The 24,705-nt window shown below is 42.8% G+C and overlaps 1 protein-coding gene across 1 annotated transcript; it reads right to left on the reverse strand.

Moving 5' to 3' along the window:
• Positions 1-6,467: 6,467 nt before the first annotated feature.
• Positions 6,468-8,873, reverse strand: LOC119185083 (cuticle protein 10.9). The gene is made up of 3 exons (XM_037434209.2): positions 8,781-8,873; positions 8,630-8,683; positions 6,468-7,067 (listed from the first exon to the last, which is right to left on the reverse strand). Exons 1-3 carry the CDS (start codon positions 8,790-8,792, stop codon positions 6,639-6,641), a joined length of 495 nt encoding a protein of 164 aa, XP_037290106.2. The 5' UTR covers positions 8,793-8,873; the 3' UTR covers positions 6,468-6,638.
• Between the last annotated feature and the right edge of the window lie 15,832 nt (positions 8,874-24,705).

Raw genomic sequence — 24,705 nt, forward strand, 5'->3', positions numbered from 1 at the left:
GCATCCCCCACGTGCGAATCCTACCATCGATTAATACTCAAGTGGAAAGGAAACGCCCTGTGAGTATAGGGGGAGCACGAAAAGATGCGTGGGGTGGGGTGGTAGTCGCACTAAAAGCAACTGCGTGCTCCCATGCCAAAGGTGCGGTGGGGATCGCTGGCGCGCGCTATCTCGTCCAGGAATCGTTTAAGAACTAGGCCCGTGGTTGGAGGCCAGGAAGACGACCAGCTCCGCCTTCCATAACTTTGTTTCCTTCTCCTTTCGTCTTTCGCACCTCCCCGAAGCCCAGGGCAGACCACTTCCAAGGAAAACATGATGGTTTCTCGCCTCGCGAACCTCCAGGTGACGAACGCTCTTCCATCATTGACTCGTCGTCTCGGTCTCACTTCCAGCCCGAGACGTGGTCCCGGTTTTCACGGCACCAAATGTATAGGACACCGACCGACAGTATGCCTGCTTTCTTTCTTCGTCTTTATTAGTCCACACTCACCTTAATGATGACAGTTGGCGCGTGGTTCCGAAATCGTCTTCATCGTCCATTTTTAACAGAATCGATCAGCACTGTGCCCCTATAACCTTTTTATTACGTGCTCTGATCTTAGCGCAAAGAGACATTAAAAACGGCAGCTCTGCCTGAAGCGGCCGTATTATGTTGCACCAGTGCTTTCTAGAGTGAAGTGAGATTGGAACGCAAAGTTAGCGGGTAGCTTTACGTCGCGTAACATTACTGTTTGTTGCTGTCGCATTCAATCATGGGCCCTCGGGGTTAAACTAATTTTCTTCGTATGAGGGATCCGCAACTTGCCATAATGATTCGTAGTGCAATAGGAAAGCGAAGAACTGGGTTTTCCTTTATACCCCTTTGATTTAAAAAAAAAAACTCAGTGTACCCTGCACTCGACGCGCAACGCTATACATAGACAGCGACACCGATGGGCTCCAACGTAGTCATAGCTTTACTGGTTTGCTAAGTTAGGCCTTTTTTTCTTAATATTTTTGTCCCTTATTTCTGTTTTTGTGTATCGTTTCTCTCTGTTTACTACTATGTCCTCATTGGTATTTCGATCTTTGCCTTTCCTCACTTTCTCTCTTTCTCTTTCCTTCCTCTCACTCTTTACCTTTCATTCCTTCCTTCTTTCTTTGCTATGCTATAGTGTCCCTTTTTTACCTCCACTTCACCCTCATACCTGTCTTCCTCACCCTCACTTCCCACCCACTTTTGATATTATATTGCGCAAGGCTAAGGAATTTTCTGCTAGCTTGCCTGGAAAGATGCGTGATTAAGAAGGTCTTCACCTTTCGATCGAGGATATCCAGGTTCGAGTGTCGCTTGTGAATGAACATTTTCGCTAAAATTTCTTTTTGACGTTCTTTATTTCTCTCTCTTTTTTGCTTTTCTTTCTGCCCTTCTTTCTCTGTTTCTTTATTTCGGCACTTGCCTTAGTCATATGAGTTATTTCAAGTGTGCCAAAGAAATCACCGCAAGTGTTCTTTAGAAGCGAAGCAGATGATGATGACGATGATGATAAAGAAGAATAAGAAGGCGAGCACATGCTGGTTAACAGCTACTTTACACGACTACCTGCTAGGAATGCAAGCACATATCATTGCGACGGACGCTTCCCAGAAAGATGAAAAGAGTGGCAGCGGTATATTCTTCCCTGTTCTAGACTGGTCCTTTTGCCTACAAATTCCGGATTTCACACCTATCTTTATTGCAGAATATTTACCTGTAGTACTGGCCCTTCTAAAACTGCCAATATCAATGAATTACGCCGTATTAATAACGGACTCCTTGTTGGTTTCCAGTGCGCTCACGGCATCCGGTGATTCGAAAGCATTAGGTGAATTCAACTCACTAGTACCGAATCACTTAACCCAGGTGCGATTAGAATGGGTGCCGGGGCATAGAGGCACAACTCCAAATAAAACAGCTAATGCACTACCGAAAGTGGCGTTAGACGGACCAGCCATCAATATTGCCCCTACAACAACCTTTATAGTAGCGTCTGGATTTCAGAGGCAAATGATGATGCGAGGATTCTCTATACCATCTTTAAAAAAATTTTCGGACTTCGACCATCTGATCACACTCTGGAAAACACTTTCTCATGTCATAACCGACACCTGGAACTTTTAATCGCTCAATTACGCTGTCGTATTTCTCCATTAAATTTTTATTTGTTTAGAACAGGCTTGAATTCCTTCCTGCTCTGCTGTTTTTGTAGAGAAGAGAAAGCTGTGAAACACTTTTTTTTCTTGTAGAAAGTTTTCATCATTAAGAAAGGTATCGCTAACAATTCCGATACGAATCCTTGGAATAGCTTTGACAACGTCAAATTTACTATCCCTGGGTGCACATACCCTAGGGCACAGCAACGGGAAAGTGTGCGAAGCCGTGCAAGATGTCATTGTACAGTCGAAGAGATTTATTCGGTAACCTCAACTCCAAAAGGTTCTGAATTAAGCAATGTAGACTACTGAAAAATTTTCTGCGACATCAATCATTTATTGCTCCTTCAGTAGGAACTAATGCATTCAAACTTTTTGTCAGGAATAATTTACAAAAAGTCAATATTTCTGTTAATATTCTTTTGGCTGTATTTAAATATATATATACTCCTTTTTGTTAAGCTGCCCGATTCTTGGTAAATCACCCATAGTGGGTGTGAGTCAAAAGTTTAGGATCTATATCTACGATGGTTTTGTGTTCACCGCTTGTGGCTTATTGACTGACTCAAAGAGCTACTCCGTTGTAAATAAGTGTCGATCCAAGGCAGGCTTCTTCTTTGCAAGCAAAGTTGCAGCAACACAGTCGAGGTTGTGTACAGTCGATAGCAATGTAAGACATTGAATTATTTTTGTTCGTCCTAGTGGCCTGAATCCGCTACTCACCATTATGAATCTGACGGGCTCAAAGCTCTGAAGGCTTCGTCATAAATGTATTTCTTGCCAGTCAGTGCATCATGTTCACGTCGGTACATTACAAGTATTCGCCAATTGAACACAAATTCTGTGTTTCATCGCATAATCCTCTGACAATATATAACCTAATAACAACAAGCCATGCAATTACAGCACGATAGTGTTAACGAGCTCGTGTCGAAGAATTGTCACTGGGTTTAGGTGTCGTTGGTTGCGAGTGAGGAACTCGCATTACGCGTGAGCTCCATATCAAAATGAATGCCATAAAAAAAAACTTGCCGGGACAAACCACGAAGCGAATGCTGTTTCAGCTTTACAGATGTCAAGCCTGGGGGCGGGTGCAGCATACAGTGTGTGCCGATGTTTCCCACCTCAAAATCGCTGCTAATAAGGAACTACAGAAAGATGAGAAGAACGAGAAGACGCAAAAGAACAATGGCCTGCCCGAGGTAAGTGGCGACATTGTTTTCAGAAAGATTGCTTTGAAGAGACAGTATTGGTGCCAAGCACGAAATTTGGCTCGTAATTAAAGGTGTTTCAACTGCGCTAATGTGCCCGGAAAACTGCACAAGAAAGCAGGTCACCCTAAGGTGCTTTTTGGTATTCTTCACTTTTTCTATACTTACCCATTGTCAGTTCCTTGACTGCTCTTCTTAGTGTATGGTCACTATGGCTGCTCTGTATGATGTATGGGCAGTGTGGTATAGCAGAGGAAAAGCGTTTGGCTTCGATAGCTGTGCCATCACTCTAGACGCTAGAAAGCAGCCGACAGAAGATTGGGAGTCTAATTCACTAAGCGTGCACGCCAATAAGCATCTCAGTCGAGGCTGTTATTCAGTATTATAGAGGGATTTCAGAGAGGTTGCGTCACTCTTAAGATTCCCCATAAATTGAATAGTTGAAAAGCTTTATTATACTACGCCGAATAAATAAAAGAAATCAATGATGATCACTGGTATGGCGGAAGAGTTTCACCACGGAAGCCGTTGTGAGATGAAAACAATGATTGCGTGCACAGTATAGTGGTCCGCCGCTGCGCGTATCCACTATCATGCAAAATGAGAAAGACCTAAAAACACCAAGGGCACAATGGGATTCAAACGCGGGTCTCCTGCATGCTTACCCAGTATTCAACCACTGAGCGGCACCTCTGCTTGAAACGCCGTTGTACACTGACACCAGGTAGGCTTCATGTAGAGAAAGTGATCACATTAATGTGTGTACTAATGTGCTTTAGAAGAGCAAAGGAGTAGCCAGGCGTCACACACTGTTAATTGCGTCACGAGTGGGTCGTCTAATGGTACAACCTTAAAGAATAGCGCTAGGAATGATCCTCTATCGCCGTCTCAACCACAGCACAAAAAATTGCACGAAATTTTTTGCAAGTGTGCAGAAGGTACCGCACTTCTCCGGAGAGTGACGAAGGATGGAATAGTAGATGCCTTCCTGCTACACAAAAATTATGATACTTCATGGCTTAGTGGACACTCTGCAAGTATGCTTGTAGCTGTTTGTTTAAAAAAGGCTCTGAACGGGCGTTCTTCTAGCTTTTGTTGTGACTGTGCTGTACATTGAACGCAAGCCTAGCGTTTTTTATTGATTACTCAATTAAGAAAATATCAGTGTTACAATCCAAACCCTCAAGCACGGTTTCACTGCACTAATAAAACTCACTTCATTTCATGTTCATGTCTTCACCTCACTGGTAGCCCATCTTGATATTACCGTCTACTTACTGTCGTTACCGCCATTTGCGGCATACTGGCACGATATACCGTCGGCGAGTTTGTCTTGCGGAATTCAAGTGTCAGTTTTGGCGTCGGCGTCATTGATTGTGAGCCCAAAGTAACCATTGTCCACGAGCGAAAAATTAAGAAAGACCCAAGTAAAATAAGTTTAAAAACTCTTCGCGCCGAGTAAGCATTGCAAGCTAGGCCTTCTGCGGGCTATAAGTACGCATACTACAACAGAGATATGCCAATACAACAAAGGGCTTCAGGAAAACAAAAGTTCTAATATAAATGTTATGTGTAGTGAAGTAGTCTCTTTAAGGGATGTAATATTTAGTGGCGCAAGTATAAAATAGCGCCCAGACACAAGACGTGCGAATAGCGCAGTCAGTGTGTGTTTCAAACACCCACCCATTAGAAAGCGTTCTGCACATTTAATAATCCTAGTGAGGAAAAGCATTAACAAAGTGACCAACCCTCTAGGTTCATGATTTGCTTTACTGACAACTGGTGGCCTCTTCAGTGATTCGCATAAGCAAGAATCATGACGCAGTGGGCACTTAGCAACGGGACTTCCAGTACGTGTTTCAGGATATAGTTTGAAACGGTGACTGTTACGAGCACACACGTTCGTCTCTTTGCAGCATGGTTTAAGCACACACCTAGAACAATTGAAAAGCGACACACTCAGGCCCAATCACGCTATCTTGTTTTACTCATGAAGGCGAAGCTCAAGCACCCGGTAAGTTATATGGCCGGATAAGACATTCTTACAAAATAACAACCAAATTGGCATTGGTAAGTCCAAACGTTATTAGCTGAGCTAGTTGATCTGCTTACTTTATGTTGAATCAGCGTGAAGACGGCCCTTCTGCGCTATTCATGAAGCACGTTGTCTCATTTCTTGTTTCGTTGTCCGGCCGAACTCAACTTTTTTCAACAACCTATTTCTCATTATCGAAGTTCTGGCCATACCGGAAAAAAAAGAAAACTGCAAGTGTCACGACATTACATCGCAGTATTCGAGGTAGTATGTCACGATGGTAAGCTTCATAAAGTTTAAAACCGTTAGAGAATATTTTGATATAGGACAATCGTCTGGTTGCCAAGTTGCGAAAAAATACAGAATTTCTCTGCGCTGTCCAGTTACGCTAAAAATCATTTGTTCGGTTAGTGTTCGCACTGACCAGGTGTGAAACCTTGCGATCTTCCTTCAAGATTTGTTTCTACCAAGACTTATCTCAGCCTGGCAGTTTCACTGTCAAGGCAGATTATGATTGTAATTATTCTTTAATTTAAGGGCTTGTGCATCTTACTCAGCGCGAAAAAATTTTTTTCTGATTTATGGCGAGAAATATGAAACAAGGTCACAAAAGGTTCCTTTTGACTTGTCGACACTGAAAACATATGGCGTTGTGAAAGATTCCTTACCCGGAATCAAGCGTATAGTGAAAAAATTTTTTCCAAACACATTCATCCTGCCCCGACGTGGTGGTTTGGTGGCTAAGGTACTTGGCTGCTGATCCACAGGTCGCGAGATCGAGTCCCGGCTGTGGCGGCTGCATTTCCGATGGAGGCGGAAATGTTGTAGGCCCGTGTGCTCAGATTTGGGTGCACGTTAAAGAACCCCAGGTGGTCAAAATTTCTGGAGTCCTCCACTATGGCGTCTCTCATAATCATATGGTGGTTTTGGGACGTTGAACCCCACATATATATTAATCAATACATTCATCCGCCAGAGTGAAAGGCAGATATGAGTTTTAATAATAAACTACGCGAAATTGAGAATAAATTTAAATTTATTTTAGTCTTCCTTAACGAGAACGTTCAATAAAACTTTATTGTACAAATATAACAGTGTGTAGTATTTTTTCAGGTAGAATGAACGATGTGCTGCAGAGGTCTCCAGCACCAGCCGCCAGTGCGTGTGGTCGTCTTTTATGTTTCCGTGGTCCGTGTTAGTGATGTGTGGGTATGCTTGACTTAAGCCTTGGCCTTGCCGATAGTGAATGTGACTGGGGCCACATGGTGGGCAGTGGCAAAGGACACGGGTTCAGCATGAATGGCAAACTGAGCTGGGTGTGGGGCAGCCTGCACGACCACGGGCTTCACGGCGGGGACAACGGGCTTGGCGACGACAGGGGTCGCTGGGGCCGGGGCGACATCAACGGCGGCTGAGGAGTACAGGACATCGGCTGGGTTGGAGCTCTTGGTTCCTGGCTCATTGGTCTCGACGGTCACGTGGAAGCCCTCGGCGTCAGCGGTGTACTTGACGGTACGGGTGATGCCACTGGGGTCGGTGTAGCTGTAGGAGCCGACCTTGTAGTTGTTGGCGTCACCGGTCTCTTCGCGGGTCAGGCGGGTGCCGAACTCGTCAGTGGTGTCGTAGCTGAAGCTGTATGGCTGTGGTGGCTGCACGACGGAACCAGAGCAGGGTTTCAACTTTTAATGTAGAATAGAGCAAAACTTTGGACAGTGGAATTCACCAACTCTGGGGGATCGGGGAATAACTGGGAAGTTTTCAATAAGAAAGTCGTAATTCTTGTAATAAATGTTGTCTAGTTAAACATAAAAGAAGTAGTAATGTGACAAAATAGCAAATGCTACCAAAAGATGAGTGAGCCCTGTGTTTAGAAAAGTAATAAGGAATTTGAACGCAGCTTAGAAAATAGGAGTATGAGTTGGCTCTACAATTTCAACCTGTTTGAACATTTGATAAACTCGCCCAAGGCATCGGCAACCCTCCCATCACTGTAGCTCAGCGACAATTATTAAAATAAATGTCGTCTTGTCAAACATAAAAAAGTACTGATATGACTGATTTGCAAATACCACTAAAAGATGAGTGAGCCCTGTGATTCGGAAAGTAATATTAAAGACTTTAAACGCAATTTATAAATTAGAAGTATGAGTAGGCTCTACGATCTCAACCTGTTTGAATATTTGATGAACTCGCACAAGGTATCGGCAACCTTTCCCTCACTGTAGCTCAGTAACAAAGCCCCGAATACAAGCACATTTGGTACAGATAGACCTAGTCTAAGGAGTCGTCAAACGGTGTCTGAAGTATTTTTCTGCAACGTATAGTATACGTAAAGGAACTGAGATAATATTCTCTACTCTCATGTACTCCGCAAAATTACCAGTTAGGATAAGCTGCCAGATCCCCTCTGTGTGAATAAAAATTGTTATATGGAGCCTGGAAACGTAGTCTAGGGATTAAACTTCAACTTCTCTTGTTTGACATATCTTACTGTTCCCGTGGTAATTGAGGAGCTCAAATTTTAATATGGCCATTTATATTGAAACAGAAAATCCATCCAACATCAATTTTCTCCTTAATCTAACGGATATTATGAATTTGTATGCCAGAAATACTTGAGTAACCATGCCATTCAGATATATATTTGCCAGTGCATCCTCCATATTATTCAGAAATAGGCTCTTATGTCCTGGAAGCGAAACAAACCTAGTTAAATTTATTTGGGGAGGAGGAATAAGCATTTCAGTTCACTCAGAACATGCGATTCCTTACTTCCTGACAGGAAAGAACGCACCAGTAAGTACTCTGTCAATTTTACTGCGAAGCTTGTTGATGGTGTTAATTTTCGGAGCCCTGGAGTGATCGCTAAAAGTTCTGCTACAAAAACTTTTAATGCGTGATTATTCTATTTCTGTTTTTTTGTGTGTGTTCAAAAATGCTTTATTCAGATGGTGCGTGATCTCTAGTGATGAAACGTTATTGAGTAATATTAATTACGCTCGTCAGTTAGACACGCATTTGCACCTTATGATTGGAGGAGGACTTATAATTAGGTTAGGTGAATTTGTTCATGGCAAATACATTTCTAAGTCAACAAACCGTTAATCTGAAGTAGACCTTTCAAGACTTCTGTTCTAGCTCACACATGGTGCAAAAATGCTTCTACCGTGAGCTGACGTAGACATTGAGTGGACATTGAGTGAAAACTCACGTATTCCTCGACTGGAGCAGAGGCAGCGACGGCGAGAATGCAGCAGAGAAGGACCTGCAATGTGCACAATTAGAAAAAATGCTTTAGCCTCTAGTCAACATCGCTGTCTCATAGCTTGAGATCTGCCCGAAAGAGGTGAGTTCCACTGCACCTTGGTGAACATTGTGGCTCGTTGAATGGGTAGTGTTCCTCCTGTCGAGATGAAAACAAGACTGGACCTTTGCAGCCAGCGCTGTTGCTTTTATACCGGTCCTGAAGATAAATTAGCCTGACGTTTTAAGGAGCATTGAACGTGACCAGGTAATATTTGAGCATACATTAGGTCCGAAGGGATCATCTGTATCATAAGAAAGCGACCACCAGACCCAGTACCACCCTACACCTCCTCTCCATATTGGTGAAGGCGTCGGACGTGAGTGGTATGACAAGGCCGCAAGAAGTCAGTGACTCTTGATACGTCGCGTTCTATACTCTCGGCTGATATTTCGCCCGAGTTTACAGTGATCACAACAAACACCGCCATGCTCCGCTTACTATGCGGACGTCGTCGAGCAATTTGCTTAGAATTGTAGCGGCACTGAATGCTGTGACCCTGTGTACAAGCTGACATTCCTATACGTGAGGAATGCTTTCTGTCTTTATATTGGCAGTGCAGTCCATTGGTGTCTTCTGATGCAATGAAGAGGAAAGTGGCATCACAAGCTGAGATACAATATACATTTATTCAAGTGAAAAAAAAAAGAGGTTGTGAACCGCGTTAACATATGTGAGCACAAAAAACCGTGCCCTAGCTGCTAATGTAGGGTCAGACATTGCTAACGATTGAAGTAATGGTTAAGGTTAAGCCGGTTGGGTGGATATAGTTCAAAACCTGCTTGTGATTACACTGAAATATTTTCTTCAGTCTTGTTTGCTGCGGTATGATCTCTAAATTTTTTATTGATATTATGAACATCAGTGAAACCACACTTTATACTCTGAAATATTCTACAGCTAAAACTTGACACCTTTACTAGGTTCCACTGTGTTTATTTGTAGTAAAAGTTACTTGTGGACAAATTAGTGTAATGGGTCACATTATTGAATATCCTCACAGCAGTGCGTGCTTTGACCTTTATGTTTGAAGTCACTATGGGCAAACATATATCAAATCAGTTATGCTCCCTCCAACTGGTTCGACGGGCCAGAAAACAGGACAAAGGTACTCAACTGTTCATAACAAACGTTTCTGAAATTGCCATAGTTAGTGATGTATCCCCCCAAAATAGCACTGTATGCAGTTTTAGACACTCTGGAGCGTCTTGAGCTAGAATGTATGCAGGAATATAAAACAAGCACGCTGCATTGTATGTCCATATCATTAATCTTGCTGTCAGTTTTTCAGATTTCACCAGACTTTGTGTGACGTAATTGTGTGTAACAATTTAGGGTAAGGGCCGCGTAAAATTGTGGGTGTGGTTTTCTTCCAATAACTTTGTTTATCTGGTAATACCTCTCGAAATGTATTATTACCTGTGCAATATCTCCCAGTATAAATGGTTTTTCGATACATCAGCAGAGCTTCTATAACAGTTTATAAGACAGAAATCATGCACTTCTGGCATTCCGAGCTTTGCCCCACTGAGTTCTCCCACTTTGCAAGTCAAGTTTTGTAAAGTTTTGAAGAATATCAACTTAGTCGGCTAAGAGTTAGAAACATTTTGTCGTGACAGCCAACTGATTAGATAAACATCTCGTTTCGTAGTGCTTACGTCTTCTGTATGGTGTACTGTAATGCAATTATTCAGGAAGGGAATGCGAAACTATTGAGAAGACAAGAAGCCACGCTATATAAACGTTTATTGGTGGTTCATTGTTGTTTTAATCTGCTTTGCTAACACGGAGGCATTGTTCTTGTTAATAATATGCTTTTTGTTTTAACCTGCAAAATAGGACGGTGGAGAAGTGTGAAGCAACACTGATATAATGGAGCCAGAGGTATTCGTTCTTTTCAAATATTTATTATCCCAAATGGGAACGAAGGAGAGGACACATATAAATGAAACCATTAGTTTTTATAATGCAAACAGTTGGCACTGCACATAGACTGCGTGGACTTCCATATGAAGCATTCACATCAAACAGGTACATGCGGGAAGCGTGTATGTACATGCCGTTATAGTTTAATCACAACTTCACAAGCGTATGGTTACATTTCAAGTGACGTTAGATTTGTCTCAATAAAAACACAGGCAAGTCAAAGGTATCCCTGTTATTATTATTATTATTATTATTATTATTATTATTATTATTATTATTATTATTATTATTATTATTATTATTATTATTATTATTATTATTATTATTATTATTATTATTATTATTATTATTATTACTGTTATTGTTCCTGTTGTTGTTGCTGTTATTGCTGTCCTTGTTGTTGTTGTTGAAACCAACGCCTAGAAACCAGGGGCAAACAAGAACACAAACAGCTGGAGATTGTTTTCAACTTGAGAGTTTGTTTCGCCTAAACAGTTGACTGTTGGGCGAGTTGGCGCTTTGACATAAAAAACATCATGAGGGCGCAACTATACAAAACACGCATGAGGAGACGGACGAGGACAGCTGTGGCTTGTTTTGCGCTTTGTTTTCTGTGCACCGTTGTATCTCAAACTGAAGCAACATAAGCTTATTCAAATTTCGCTTCTGTTGATGTCTAGAATTATAATAAAGACCGGTGTACTCATTGAAAAGGTAACAAATGTGAAGTGTTGGTCATGAAAATTGCATGTCTTGTTATTGGTCAAATCGCCTTGCTAAGAGTGATCAGATAAGCAAGATTCATTCATCTAAAGAACGAGCTTGGCTCAACTGAGAGCCGAGGTTTCCCATAGCGGATCGGCAGCATATGAAGCCATGAATAACTAGAACTTCAAGCATACTTATGAAGTGTTCTAGGGTAGCTCTAAGCTGCGTACCGCTTATTCACAGAGTATAAAAAGTCATTCGGTTCGGCAAACTCTGGTAAACTTTGAAAAGGTGTGAAACTTCATTGCATAGAACCACGTAAGAGCGCAAAGTGGATGAGCGCTTTTTTACGCCACGAGAGATGAAAACACGCAACAGAAGTAAAAGATGGGCTAGTTGGATATGCATGGCATAACTGCCGTTAAAGCGCATGAATAAACAGAAAGGAAGAGAGGACAAGCGTTTTCTCTCAACTGAACAATTTATTGGAAAAGCAAGAGTATATAAGCAGGCAATCAGAAGCAACGCATGCGTGTGCTTGAAACACAGCAAAAGTTTCGTGGACTGCGCAGTGGGCGTTGTTTACATGACTCCTTTTAGCTGTGGCAAAGTGTACATAGGTCAGTCAGGAAAATGCATCAATGTTCGTCCTAGAGCACGATTGTTCTTTGAAATCCTAGGGGGCATCGCAACTCGCCGTTCATTGCTGAGAGTGTGGCTGCTATCCTCTTTTTCAGCATACTGAAGTGGTTTTTTCATCTATCATTCAATTAACTCGTCAGTTCACGGAAGCTCTTCACATAAGAAAAAGAGGAGAGCAATGCGTCATCGAGCCTTTGGTATTGCTGCACGACAAAGAGTTTGGTTTTCTAGATTATGTTTCTGAATAATCTTTCTGCTTTTACTCTGTGGTCTCGAGTTGTCTCGGGTGTACTTTTTGCCTGCACACGCATGCGTTGTTTTTGATTGCGTGCTTACATATTCTTCCCTTTACAATAAATCATTTAGTCGAAAGAAAGCGCTTGTTCTCTCTTCCTTTCTGTTTATTCGTGCGCTTGAACGACAGTTATACCATGAAAACACATATTTGCAACAATAAGTACTCGTGCTTAAGAAATCATGCGATAAATGTCGGCACTAGGCAAATAAATTACGGCAGCTGAAATACATTTCACAACTCAACAATTTGCTTTGTCCAGGGATAGTGCATCTGCAATTTAGTTGTCAGTAAATTTCAGGATATTTTCTCTTGACACCTACCACAACATTATTTGATTGCGAGACTGTAACTATTACGAGATTGCGAACCGCTCAGCGCAGTTCATCGGAAGGCTCGAGAAATGTCGGCAACGAGCTCGCCTTCATACAGAAGCCAATCAGCAAGATCGGAAGCAACCTTACGGCAGCTCTCATCGCGATGTCTTCTACAGTCCAAGGGATAAAGTGTTGCTTTGAACGTCCATTCGTGCTACAGGATTGTGCGACAAGTTTCAGTCACGCTTCATTGCACTCTATACAATCAACGAACAAACGTCACCACTGAACTATCGTGTAACTCCCCGCGACCTTTCCCGGATAGTCGCTGTGACGGTGTGGACATTTTTCATGTGTCGCGTTGAAACCCATTCATTAGACGTTCCATTTCCGTCTAATGGCGTATTCGGTTGAGAGTATGTGAGCGCTCTGAAAAGTGGCTGCGCCTTCGGTTGGTAGAACTTAAGTGCTCCGACTACCTTCGGTTGGCTCTTCCAGAGCGTCGTCCGCCGACTCGGAGCGCTCCCGACCGCTCTGAATACGCAGTGGGAGCTTGGCGCGATCTGACCGAGAGGACGAATCACGTGACACGAGACAGCCAATCACGTGGCTACCGTTAGGTGAACGAGGTGAGGTGAAGAGCGCTAGCGTGCGTTTAGAATGATAGCATTGCCGGTCGCGTAATACTTCATGCACGTGCACTATTAATGGCGTTTTTGCATGCGTGTGGTATACTTCACATCGATGAATCAATAAATGCACCATGTCAATAACGATGTGGCTAGCGAGGGTGGAGGGAACGTTAATGCTGTTGTTACAGCAGCTCGCAGACAGCCTTGTGATTTGCCATGAAGATAGCAGTTCCAACGAGGACGATGACTAGATTTATGTGCATAGCTCAGAAGGCTTTTGCTATGCCCAGCCATGTCGGAGAGAGAGAAAAAAACGTTATAGGGTACTATTACTTCGAAATAGGCATAAAATGCAGGCACACATTCTCTTATAATGCACAGCAAAAGCTTTAGTGGCATAATCTGCTAGCTCATACACACACAAAAAAACTATTGGGCACGAGCATTTATTGTCATCTGAGAACAAATTCTTAGCATATCGTGTAGGCGCATCAGCCGTGGGGGGAGGAGCAAGGAGGGCGTGAGTTTCTACTGAAAAATTAGTGGGTTGAGTCCCCCACACTTTGACAGTGGTCACTATTGGCTGCACGCTGGGGAAACCATTTGAGGCGCAGTTTTCCTCCACCACGGTAGTCGCTCAATTAAATTGTTCCGAGGATATAAAAACGTTAAAAATGTTATTCTTCCTTTTAGGCTATCTGAGGTATGGACCGCGTATGCGGTGCTTTCGCGCCTTGTGCTGCAGCATTGCAGAGCGGGCTAGCGCTGAACAGGGGCCCCATAGCATTACGTCAGTTCTTCACGCTTTGATTTTGCCGTGATCGGCTGATGCAGCTACGGATGGAAATGAGCTAACTTTTTATCGACCGGTCAAATCATGTCCTGCTTTCGGACTGTACTTTTCTTTATTCGAAAAGAAATAGCATCTCCGCTGCTCTGTCGAAGCTGCTGTGAGTCGATGAGTGTTATTAATCTTTTTTAGTGTTTTAGTTTTGCCGTACTAGAAGAGCTAAAAAATTCCGCTTTAATATCTAGTAAACCTGCTCAGCCTTGCTTGCAGTAACATTGAGCTATGGTGGCAGCTTGCGAAAGGGTGACGAATAAAGCTATGAATTGATATGTGGGGTTTAACGTCCTAAAACAACCATATGACTATAAGAGACGCCGTAGTGGAGGGCTCCAGAAATCTAGACCACCTGGGGTTCTTTAACGTGCACCCAAACCTCAGCACACGGCCCTACAGCATTTTCGTCTCCATCGAAAATGCCGCCGCCACAGCCGGGATTCGATGCCGCAACCTGCGGGTGAGCAGCCGAGTGCCTTAGCCACTAGACCACCGCGGCGGGGCATGAAAGTGAAGCTACGGACTCTAGCTCAGTGGAAAGCTCCGCTTTTAAGCTTGCCCTGCAACTTCACCAGGAAGAAGGTGAAAGATTGGGGTTTTTGCCACTATGGAGGCTTAGTTAGCAGACAGCTTAGTTGCTTTGTTGGTTTTCATTAAACTTGAATGGTCTTTTACATCTTAAAATGCAACTCGGACACCAAAAAAGCGCGCGCACGGCGCTCCTCTTTTCTCTCTCTTCCTCTACTTCTCAGCAAGGGTGACCTCACAGAGATGCACATGCGCACAAGCTGCTAAATGCTGTTATGCTGCATTGTGAAAATATTTCAATACACTAATATTATTAGATCTCACGAGCGACTATAAGTAGCCGCAGCTGTTGTCATCGGTGGCTAGCCTATTTGAATTACATTTTGGAGGAGATGCTGTCCGGCAACTCCGAACATCTTAAGGTATTATTCAGCCCTTGAATGTGCTGTTTAATGTGTGCGCTCTGTAATAAACACCACGACATTTCATAGATTTGTGACGTCACGTAACAATTATTGAGCAAGCACTTTTATGGCAACCCGAAAATCCTAAATGTCGAAGAACCATTGACAAACAATATGCCGTACTGAAAACAGTTCATTATTTTATTTTTAGGAGCGAAGCTCCTTAAGGCGTGGGCTGTGCGTCCCCTGTATGTAGCCACCTCTCGTTCAGTTCTAAGTATTACGCTAGCCACCGCCCGATCTAAAGGGTACAGCCATATCCATCCGTCCATCCGTCCATCCGTCCGTCCGTCCGTCCATCCATCCATCCATCCATCCATCCATCCATCCATCCATCCATCCATCCATCCATCCGTCCGTCCGTCCGTCCGTCCGTCCGTCCGTCCGTCCGTCCGTCCGTCCGTCCATCCGTCCGTCCGTCCGTCCGTCCGTCCATCCGTCCGTCCGTCCGTCCGTTCGTCCGTTCGTCCATCCATCCATCCGTCCATCCGTCCATCCGTCCGTCCGTCCAAAAGATGCAAGATGTTATAAACTAGACGGCAGTACGTGTAGTTGATTATGAAAGATGCGAGGTGTTATAAAATAGGAATGATGCCACATATGGCGCGTGTCATCGTTCGATATAGTGCGGCGACGTACGCTAGGGGGAGCGTTGCAATAAAATCGAGTGGGCAAAATGTACGAAGGATTCATGGTTTACCAGGTTTACCTCCGGAGCTTCGCCCACTCATCATCATTCACTTCGTGGATATGGCGGCATTTTTTACGCAAGTAGTCATTACGCGATGAATCGTAATCCCGTCATTTGTTGCCTCGCGTAACAAGCTGGGGCTTTGTGCATGACACAGCATATTGAGGCCAATAATATACAGCTGATGACCCCTTCGAAAAGAAGCAGTGAAAGGTAGTTTAATGTAGGAGTAAATACGCGATGTTTATCTCCTTGTTATAAATTTAGACCGCTAGCACTGTAACCATATTCACTTTGTACCGACTTTATGTCTGCCCTGTACAAAGTATAGATTCAAGACATTGCGTGGTTCAGTGGTAGAACGCATGACTACCCACGGAATGCTTGGGTTGGATTCCTTCTAAGATCCTGAAGCTTATGTTTTTGCAATCGTCGGACGAACGCTGCTGAGACCGGACTTTTTTAAGCTTCTCTCATTTAAATTATCGACGGCCATGGTCATCGCTTTTAGATAGATACTAACTTTAAGACTCGTAGCTGCATACTGGCATAATACAGCCCGTGGTATAAGGGTATGTGACACACGTGACTGAAATAAAGAGCTTCAGGACATGACACAGTTTTCCCATTATTTATACCTGAACCAGACACATATTCTGATATTATCTGCATCCTATGACGTTTTTGGCCTATGCTAAAGTAATGATGCAACTATGAGATGAGCAGGAAGTAGCTAGTCAGATAAATAGATATGTACATAGAATTGCTTAAAGTACCTTTGGTTCTCGAAGGATTGCTTCGCATTTAAAAAATATTCAATGATTTAAATTTTTACTGTTAGGGAGGCTGCCATCAACATATATGTATTCACGCGGAAAGTTGTGAGGTAATGAATAAAAAGCGCCAAGTATTATACTGTTGCATGCATGACACGCATGTATGTGTTGTCCCAGCACTTGCTGCTTAAAAACTGGCTGTCCTTTTTCCACGTTATTTAGGAATGCTCTGTGCATAAAAATAACATCAAAATCCAAGCGCATTTGCGAAGTTTTCTCTCTCACTATGCGTGTATATATATATATATATATATATATATATATATATATATATATATATATATATATATATATATATATATATATATATATATATATATATATATATATATACATACGTAGTTCAAAAAAGAAGTTCTGTTCGTCCGCTGAACATATAGTCAAGAAATAAAAGAGTACACTTACGAAAATTCGGTACTTTTATACTCTACGTTTCGCGGGCCGTGGCACGGCCTTCGTCAAGATGAACAGAAATACGAGTATGTGAACGCTTTTATAGGCAGGCATGAACACGTGAGTACAAAACACGTGCGATCAGCATGTTAGTATTTTCGAAACAGCCACGACAACACACAAAAAAAAGACTTAGAAAAATTGTAGTACAGTAGACAAGATCAAGAGCTCGCAAAGCTGCATTTGTAACATTGACCATTGATAATGATAATCACGCATAAAAAATGATTTGATAACTTTTAGGAAGCAGAGAATATGCTAGGAATGCGTCTTTAAATATTTCGCTAACATGCGGACGTCAGGGAATCGTAGAAAGGCGTGACACCTTGCCTACGCATTCGTTAATGCCGGATAACACACAATTGAATTTACGGATCAAGAAAGATTCTCGAATTTCTTGATCATGGTGTGATTCGAAGCCTGATTTTAATAACGCCACCATAATCTTGTCAAACGAATGACCTGGTAGATGAGAATGCTTGGACAATGAGAGATGTGGCAAACTGTTTATGTGTGATTTGTTGTTGTTCAAACGTATACGAAAGGATGTCTCGGTTTGACCGATGTATTGCATGTGGCAGATTGAGCATTTAAGTAAGCAAAGGATGTTGCTGCTATTGCAGTTCAAGTCTCCGTTAATCTTAAGTGGAAAGTTAGAAACCCTAGTTTTAGTACAGTCGCAGTGGCCATGCGTCCACAAACTTTACATCGCAGTTTTTTACAAGGGCGACAACCAACAAGAGCAATGAATCTAGTCTTGGAAGAAGTTCCAATGTCGCGCAAGTTCTTTGATATCCGATATACAACTCGTGGTGATTCAGTGAAAATGTCCTTAAGCCGATCGCTCTGTGTCAATAAGTTGGAATGCTTTCTGAGTATATGCGACTAGTTAGGAATAGACGCAAAATGCGTTAGAACGAGGTTGGTTCGGGAAGATGGCGCTAATCGCTTGTCCTTATTGATGAGCTCTCCACAATCGAGACATTTGGCCCACTGGATAACGTCGTCAATTATTTGTGAAGGATATTGTTGTTCGGTTATGCTTTACAGAGCTGGTCACAGTTGCGAGTGAATTCCCTGTTGTCCGAACAAATTCTTTTAAAACGGTTAGCTTGGCTATAGGGGATACTTGTTTTAGTGTGTTTGACATGGCTGCTTTTAAAATGAAGATATCTTTGTCGGTTGGTGGGCTTCCTGTAAGGGTTCGTTGTTAGTTTGCCATTGCCTAAAGCTACATTGACGTCAAGGATGTTTATGCTGACTGGTGAATAAGAGTGGAAAAAGGAGATGGATGGTTCTACGTTGATAAAGTCAGCAATGAAGGAAAGTAATGCCGCTTTATCACGGTGCCAAATTAAGAAGATGTCGTCAATGGAGCATTTGTAATAAACTGGTTTAAGGTCACGAGTGGCAAAAAAATTATTTTCTAGAATTCCCACGAAGATGTTCGCATAATTGGAAACTATTTTTGTGTCCATCAAGGTGCCGCTAGTTTGAGCGTAATGTTCACCGTTAAATTCAAAGTCGTTAAGCTTGAGTATCAGTGCTCAAATAGTGTCTAAGGTTGAATCGTCGATGAGTTTGTCATTTACCGAGTCGTTGTATGCTTGGAGTACAAAACGAATCCCGTCCGCAAGGGGTATATTTGTGTTACAGTGATATCACATCTAGTGTGACCAGAAGAGCCTCACTAGGAACACGCATATTTACAATTTCCCGCAGAAGATCTTAGTGTCCTTGACATATGAAGAAAAGTTAGGAGGAATGGACCTAATAAGATGGTGGCATAGCGAGACAGGCTTTCCGTGATGGTTCCTGTTCCTGAAAATATTGGCCGTGGCCTTTATTGTTCTGTTTATGAATTTTAGGAAGCAGATAAAATCTACCAGCTACCGGACTAAAGCGGACTGAGGATTGAAGCGCGTTTCTGGAATATTGTTTTTTCTTACAAGCTCTTTTAAAGTTTCTTTCACTTTGGTCTTGAATTCCTCGGTTTGGTCGTACCTCAAATGTCTGTAAAATGCGTGGTTATTCTATTGCCTGTGAGCCTCATGGAGGTAATCAGCCTTATTCATTATTACGATTGCTCCCCCTTTATCAGCCGGTTTGATGACGTTGTCGTCTCGGCAAGCCAGGGTTTGGATCGCTCGTTTTTCTTTGTCGCTTAGGTTGCGCTGAAGTGGCGATTGCTTTTTGTATGCTTCGAGCACATCTCGCTGCACTGCTCGGATGTAAATATCAAGACATTTATCCCTTTGGGAAGAGGGAGCCCAATGCTCAGTAGAAAAAAATAATGTTTCGATAGATGGAGGCCGATTATGAAAGTATTCCCGTGAACGCGTGCTTCTTTCAAAATTGTTAAGTCACTAATTAGGTGGAATTTATTGTATCCTCCAATGGTAGGACAAAAGTTCCAACCACTGGAAAGAACACTCACTTCCTCTGCCGATAACGTGGCACTAGAAATATTTACTATATTTCAGACTTCTGCAGAGGACGAATGCACTGAAGACGTTGTGTCATCAGGAGTGCTGACGATAGTGATAATTTTATCGCGCATCAACTTTTTTATATTTTTGTCGCGGGGCTCGCGAATATTTTCTTGCCTGTAGTTATCAAGCAAGGCTCTTTCATCGGCAGTGAAATCCCCCGTGGCAAAAAGTTGGTTCTTTTTGTTCTTTAGCTGTTTTTCGGGTGACTCATAATGGTTAGTGACAATGCGCGTGGGCTCTAGGGAAGCTTTTTGAGTGTGTTGTCCCACCTGGAGAGATTATTGCTAGTCAATTCAGACGTGACAGGCCTTAAAGTAAGGCTTAAATATTTAGGTACTGTCGATGCAGCAATATACATTTTTAAGGTGGAAGCATGCAGGTCGCGGCGAATACGCTTTTCAATTACTTTTCTAAGCTTCAAAAATACACGGAGGCATCCCCAAAGAAAGTCTTACCCCGTCTAGGTGGTAGTTAGTCGGTTGCTAGGGCAGGATCATGCCGCTTCTTTCTAAATTGGTACCTTGACTCGGATGACGTGGCACCGCTGGGTGGCGGAGAAGCTGCCGGTGTTGCCTTGCTGCTCACTGGATTATTCGTAACACTGTTAAAAGTAACTGCTTTGTCTGCCATCGTCGTGGTCGTCGTCCTAGCCGGTGTCTTGTTTCTCGTTGTCAGGCCGGTCGTTGCGTTGGTTGAAGGTACACAGCTTGGTGATGCCTTTTTTGTTAGTATCAACTTATTCACTGCATCTCTCTCCGTGGACTTGTTCTCAGAAGCCCTGCTGGTTGATGGCCGCCTTGTTGTTGCCTTGCTTGTCGCTGCCCTGCATGTGTATGTGTTGTTTGCCGTTGTCGCGCTTGTTCGGCTTGTCGCTGAGCGAATTTTTATCGCTTCAATACCACTTGGTGGCGTTCTCGCAGCGGGTGCAGCCATTTTCTCAAATGATGGAAGATTGTCGTGAGAACGAGTTTTCCTGGTGCAAGGCACATTACCAGTAGTTCCGCTGCTTGTGTAGTCTTCCCAAGCAGCCGAAGACGCATCTTGTGGATTTTTTATTTATTTATTTATTTTATTTATTTAATACATACTGCGGACCCCACTTCGGTCCAAGCAGGAGGGCATGGTGTAATGCAAAGAGAAATACAATACAAACAGTGCACAGTTACTCAGTATCGCAAGTACTACATTTGATTGTCTGGTTCCAGTCTGAAATGGTGCGTGGAAAAAATGAAAATTTGAACGTGTCCGTACTCGCGAAGTACGGAGTTAGTGCATTTGGTTGGCGATGTCTTGTCGGTCTTGTGTTTAATGGAGAAAGAAAAGGGGTTGGATCAAGGGAAAGTTTGCGATTATATAAAAGAGACAGAAAATCAAGGCGGGACTTCTTTCTACGATCCTGAAGGGAAGGAATAATATTAGCTAGCATTAGGTCTGTGGGGGAGTCCGTTCGCAAAAACCTAGAATAAACAAACCGAATGGCCTTCCGCTGAATCCTTTCAAGTTTTTCAACGTTTTGTTTAGTATGGGGGTCCCACACGATACTCGCATACTCCAGCTTCGGCCTAACGAAAGTGAAATAACTAAGAAGTTTACGTTTGGAGGGGAATTTCTTAGGAAGCATAATTTTCGAAAGGCAGACCAGCAAATATTATCTATGTGCATGTTCCATGATAAGTTGTTTGTTAGCGTAACGCCGAGGTACTTATAACTGTCAACCTGTGTGAGAGAAGACGATCCTAATTTATACACGTGTTCACTAGGGTTTTTCTTTCTCGTTACACAGAGATATACACTTTTTTCCCAATTTAATTCCATTCCCCATTCTACACACCACTCCCGCACGTTTTCAATGTTTTTCTCGAGTTTGTTCTGATCCTTAGTACATGTGACTTCCCAAAACAAAACACAGTCGTCAGCGAACAATTGAATTTGAACAGTAGGGTCAACAACAGCTACTAAATCGTTAATATACAACAAAAAAAGCAATGGTCCCAAAACACTACCTTGTGGAACCCCAGAGGTGACAGGAAGCCACCGAGATTCTTCTTCATTAATTTTTACAAGCTGTTGGCGGTTGGATAGGTAGGCTGCAATCCAGGAGACAAAAATATCCGGAAAGTGAATGTTTTTAAGTTTTGCTAATAATTTGTCATGTGGTACCTTGTCGAAAGCTTTTTTGAAATCTAAAAATATAGCATCAATTTGGCCGTTATTGTCAAGACACGCTGCTAACGAATGAATTATTGTCACCAATTGGGTTGCCGTGGAATAACCTTTTCTAAAACCATGTTGAAAATTTGTTAGTACGGCATTTTCGTCTAGAAATTCAAAAATCTGTTTGGAAATAATATGTTCAATGATCTTGCAGCATTGAGACGTTAAAGATATTGGACGGTAATTTTGAAACCTGGACCGGTCACCTTTTTTAAAAACGGGAACAATCAGAGCCATCCTCCAGTCACTCGGCAGCTTCCCAGTGGACAAAGAAGTACGAAATATTACTACAAGAAACTTAGCAAGTATTTCGGCATATCTGCGTAAAAAGGCGTTTGGAATCTGGTCTGCACCACATGAAGACTTGGTTTTCAAATTTAACATCATAGATAGTACACCAGAGTAAGATACAAAGTCAGCGTCATAAATGCCAGGATCTGATATTAACAGTGGATACGTTTGCGCAGGAGAAAACACACTGTGAAAATAATGATTAAAATATTCAGCAATAATTCCAGGGTCAGAAACGAGGTCACCATCGACTTTCATTTCCCTTACAGGCTGCTTTTTGTCAGCAATGTAATGCCAAAACTTATCAGGATCATTTTTTATGAAATTTGGTAGGAGGGTTTGAAAGTAGTGGTCCTTTGAGCAGCGCACTGTGTTTTGCAAAGAATTTTTAATCTCACTGATGACGTCAGACATCATAACGTCAGATTTTCGAAGCACAACTGGCTAGAGTGACTGGCAAGTAGAGCAAAGCTTTCGAAACTTGGGTAGAGACCATTGCTTGCGAGCACGTGAGATGGCAGGAGCCATTCAAATCCATGATGAACGTGGAATACCAGCTTTGAACGTTGGCCAAAGTTTCGAAGGAACTGGTTGAAAAACCTTGCGGACTTGTTACAATGTTGCACAAAGGCTTGGCTTCTGCTACCTTGAGGCGGTTGCAGGATTGTGGCAGGACCAGGCTTGCGTATATTCGACGTATAGCGGGGCGCCGTTTCGTTGCGATATTTAGCATCTCGAGGTACCTGGCTAAAGCCACGTTGCCGGAACACATTGGGACGTCATTGCTGCCAACGTGAAGGAGGAGCGTTTTTGTTAACGGAGGCGCGAGATCTAATAGTGGACATACATCACTAATGGTAGCACCACTCTGAGAGATGAAGGCTGGCGTACCCACATGAAGTGGATCAAAATGTTGATATCTTGTCTACTGTATCACATTTTTTTCTAATGCTTTTTTTGGTGTTCTGGTGGCTGCTTTGAAAATTTTTCGACGCTCATAGGCTGATCACACGTGTTTTGTATTCTCGTGTTCATGCCTGCCCATAAAAGCGGCCACATACTCGTATTTCTTTTCAACCTGACGAAGGCCGCACCATGGCCGAAACGTAGAGTGAAAAAGTATTCAATTTTCGTAAGTGTCCCCCTTTATTTCTTAATTATATTCACAGGACCCACAGAACTTCTTTTTTAAATTATATATATATATATATATATATATATATATATATATATATCCTTGAAACAAGATAATTGAGCGATTACCGTGGTGAAGGAAAACTTTGCCTCAGGTGGTTTCCCCAGCGTGCAGCCAATAAAGACTACTGTCAAAAGGGCAGGGGGCTCCACCCCCTAATTTTTCTCAGTAGAAGCTCGTGCCCCCTTGCCCTGCCCCCCACCCCCACCTGCCATGGCTGATACGCTTATGAGCTATGCTAAGAATTGGCTGTCAGATGACAATGAATGCTCGTGCCGAATTTTTTGTTGTTGTTAGCTAGCAAAATTTGAAGACTCTTGTTTTTGTTGTGCATCGTAAGAGAAAGTCTGCCTGCATTTTGTACCTATTTCGAAGTAAGTGTAGCCTAGAACGTTTTTTATTTCCTGATGCCAAAGCACGATAATGGATAGACATCGCAAAGGGTCACCGGGGTAAAAGTGTCGATTCAAGTGTTTCGCTAAATGTTCAGGCAATGCCCCGCCGCGGTGGTCTACTGGCTGAGGTACTCGGCTGCTGACCCGCAGGTCGCGGGATCAAATGCCGGCTGTGGTGGCTGCATTTCCAATGGAGACGGAAATGTTGTAGGCCCGTGTGCTCAGAATTGGGTGCACGTTAAATAACCTTAGGTGGTCAAAATTTCCGTAGCCCTCCACTACGGCGTCTCTCATAATCATATGGTGCTTTTGGGACGTTAAATCTCGCATATCAAATCAAACGTTCAGCCAACGGGCTCACGGCTGAAGCTGGATTTGCAGGCAGAGACACAGCGAGATCGAGAAGCAACGCCGGAACAAGATGAACATGTATGTCCATCGGTGAGATGGCCTTCCTGATTCCCATGTGCAAGGCCACGCCCTGGAAGCTGGACAAGTTGACTGTACTCCGCATGGTCGTGTATCACATCAAGACTATACGTGGTACATGCTCGTCACTATCACTGGGACTGATGTACAATGTTTCATCGAATACATGTGTTTTACAGAAACTTCGCTGGACATGTACTGCACGGTTAATGACTAATTATTGCACAGAAAACAGTGACATGTATTCGTTCAGCGATTGTTAGTTGTGCTGCGATATTCTTGTGCTCGCATTACCTATATCAATCCACCAATCAATCTCAATGTTAGACTCATAGATCATTTAAGCCTAAATACATTACTTTTGTTTATAGTGAGTGGTCGTATCTAGTTCATACCATTAATTTGTCTACAATCATGCAGGTTCATTAAATTCATACACAGAAGGGCACTACAAGCCCCCCCCCCCCCATGGTTGTCGGACGGGGACGTAAAAAACGTTCTCTTACAGGTAAGTGATAGCGCAACTGGAATTTTGAAAGTTTATTTTCCAAATAACCTTTGTGTAAGTCAAGTTCGAAGTTACCCACAAAGCTTATTTTCACTTGCGATCAAGATAGAAATTGACTACCAA

The sequence above is a fragment of the Rhipicephalus microplus genome, chromosome 1 (assembly GCF_043290135.1).
Source record: "Rhipicephalus microplus isolate Deutch F79 chromosome 1, USDA_Rmic, whole genome shotgun sequence".
Classification (NCBI taxonomy): domain Eukaryota; kingdom Metazoa; phylum Arthropoda; class Arachnida; order Ixodida; family Ixodidae; genus Rhipicephalus; species Rhipicephalus microplus.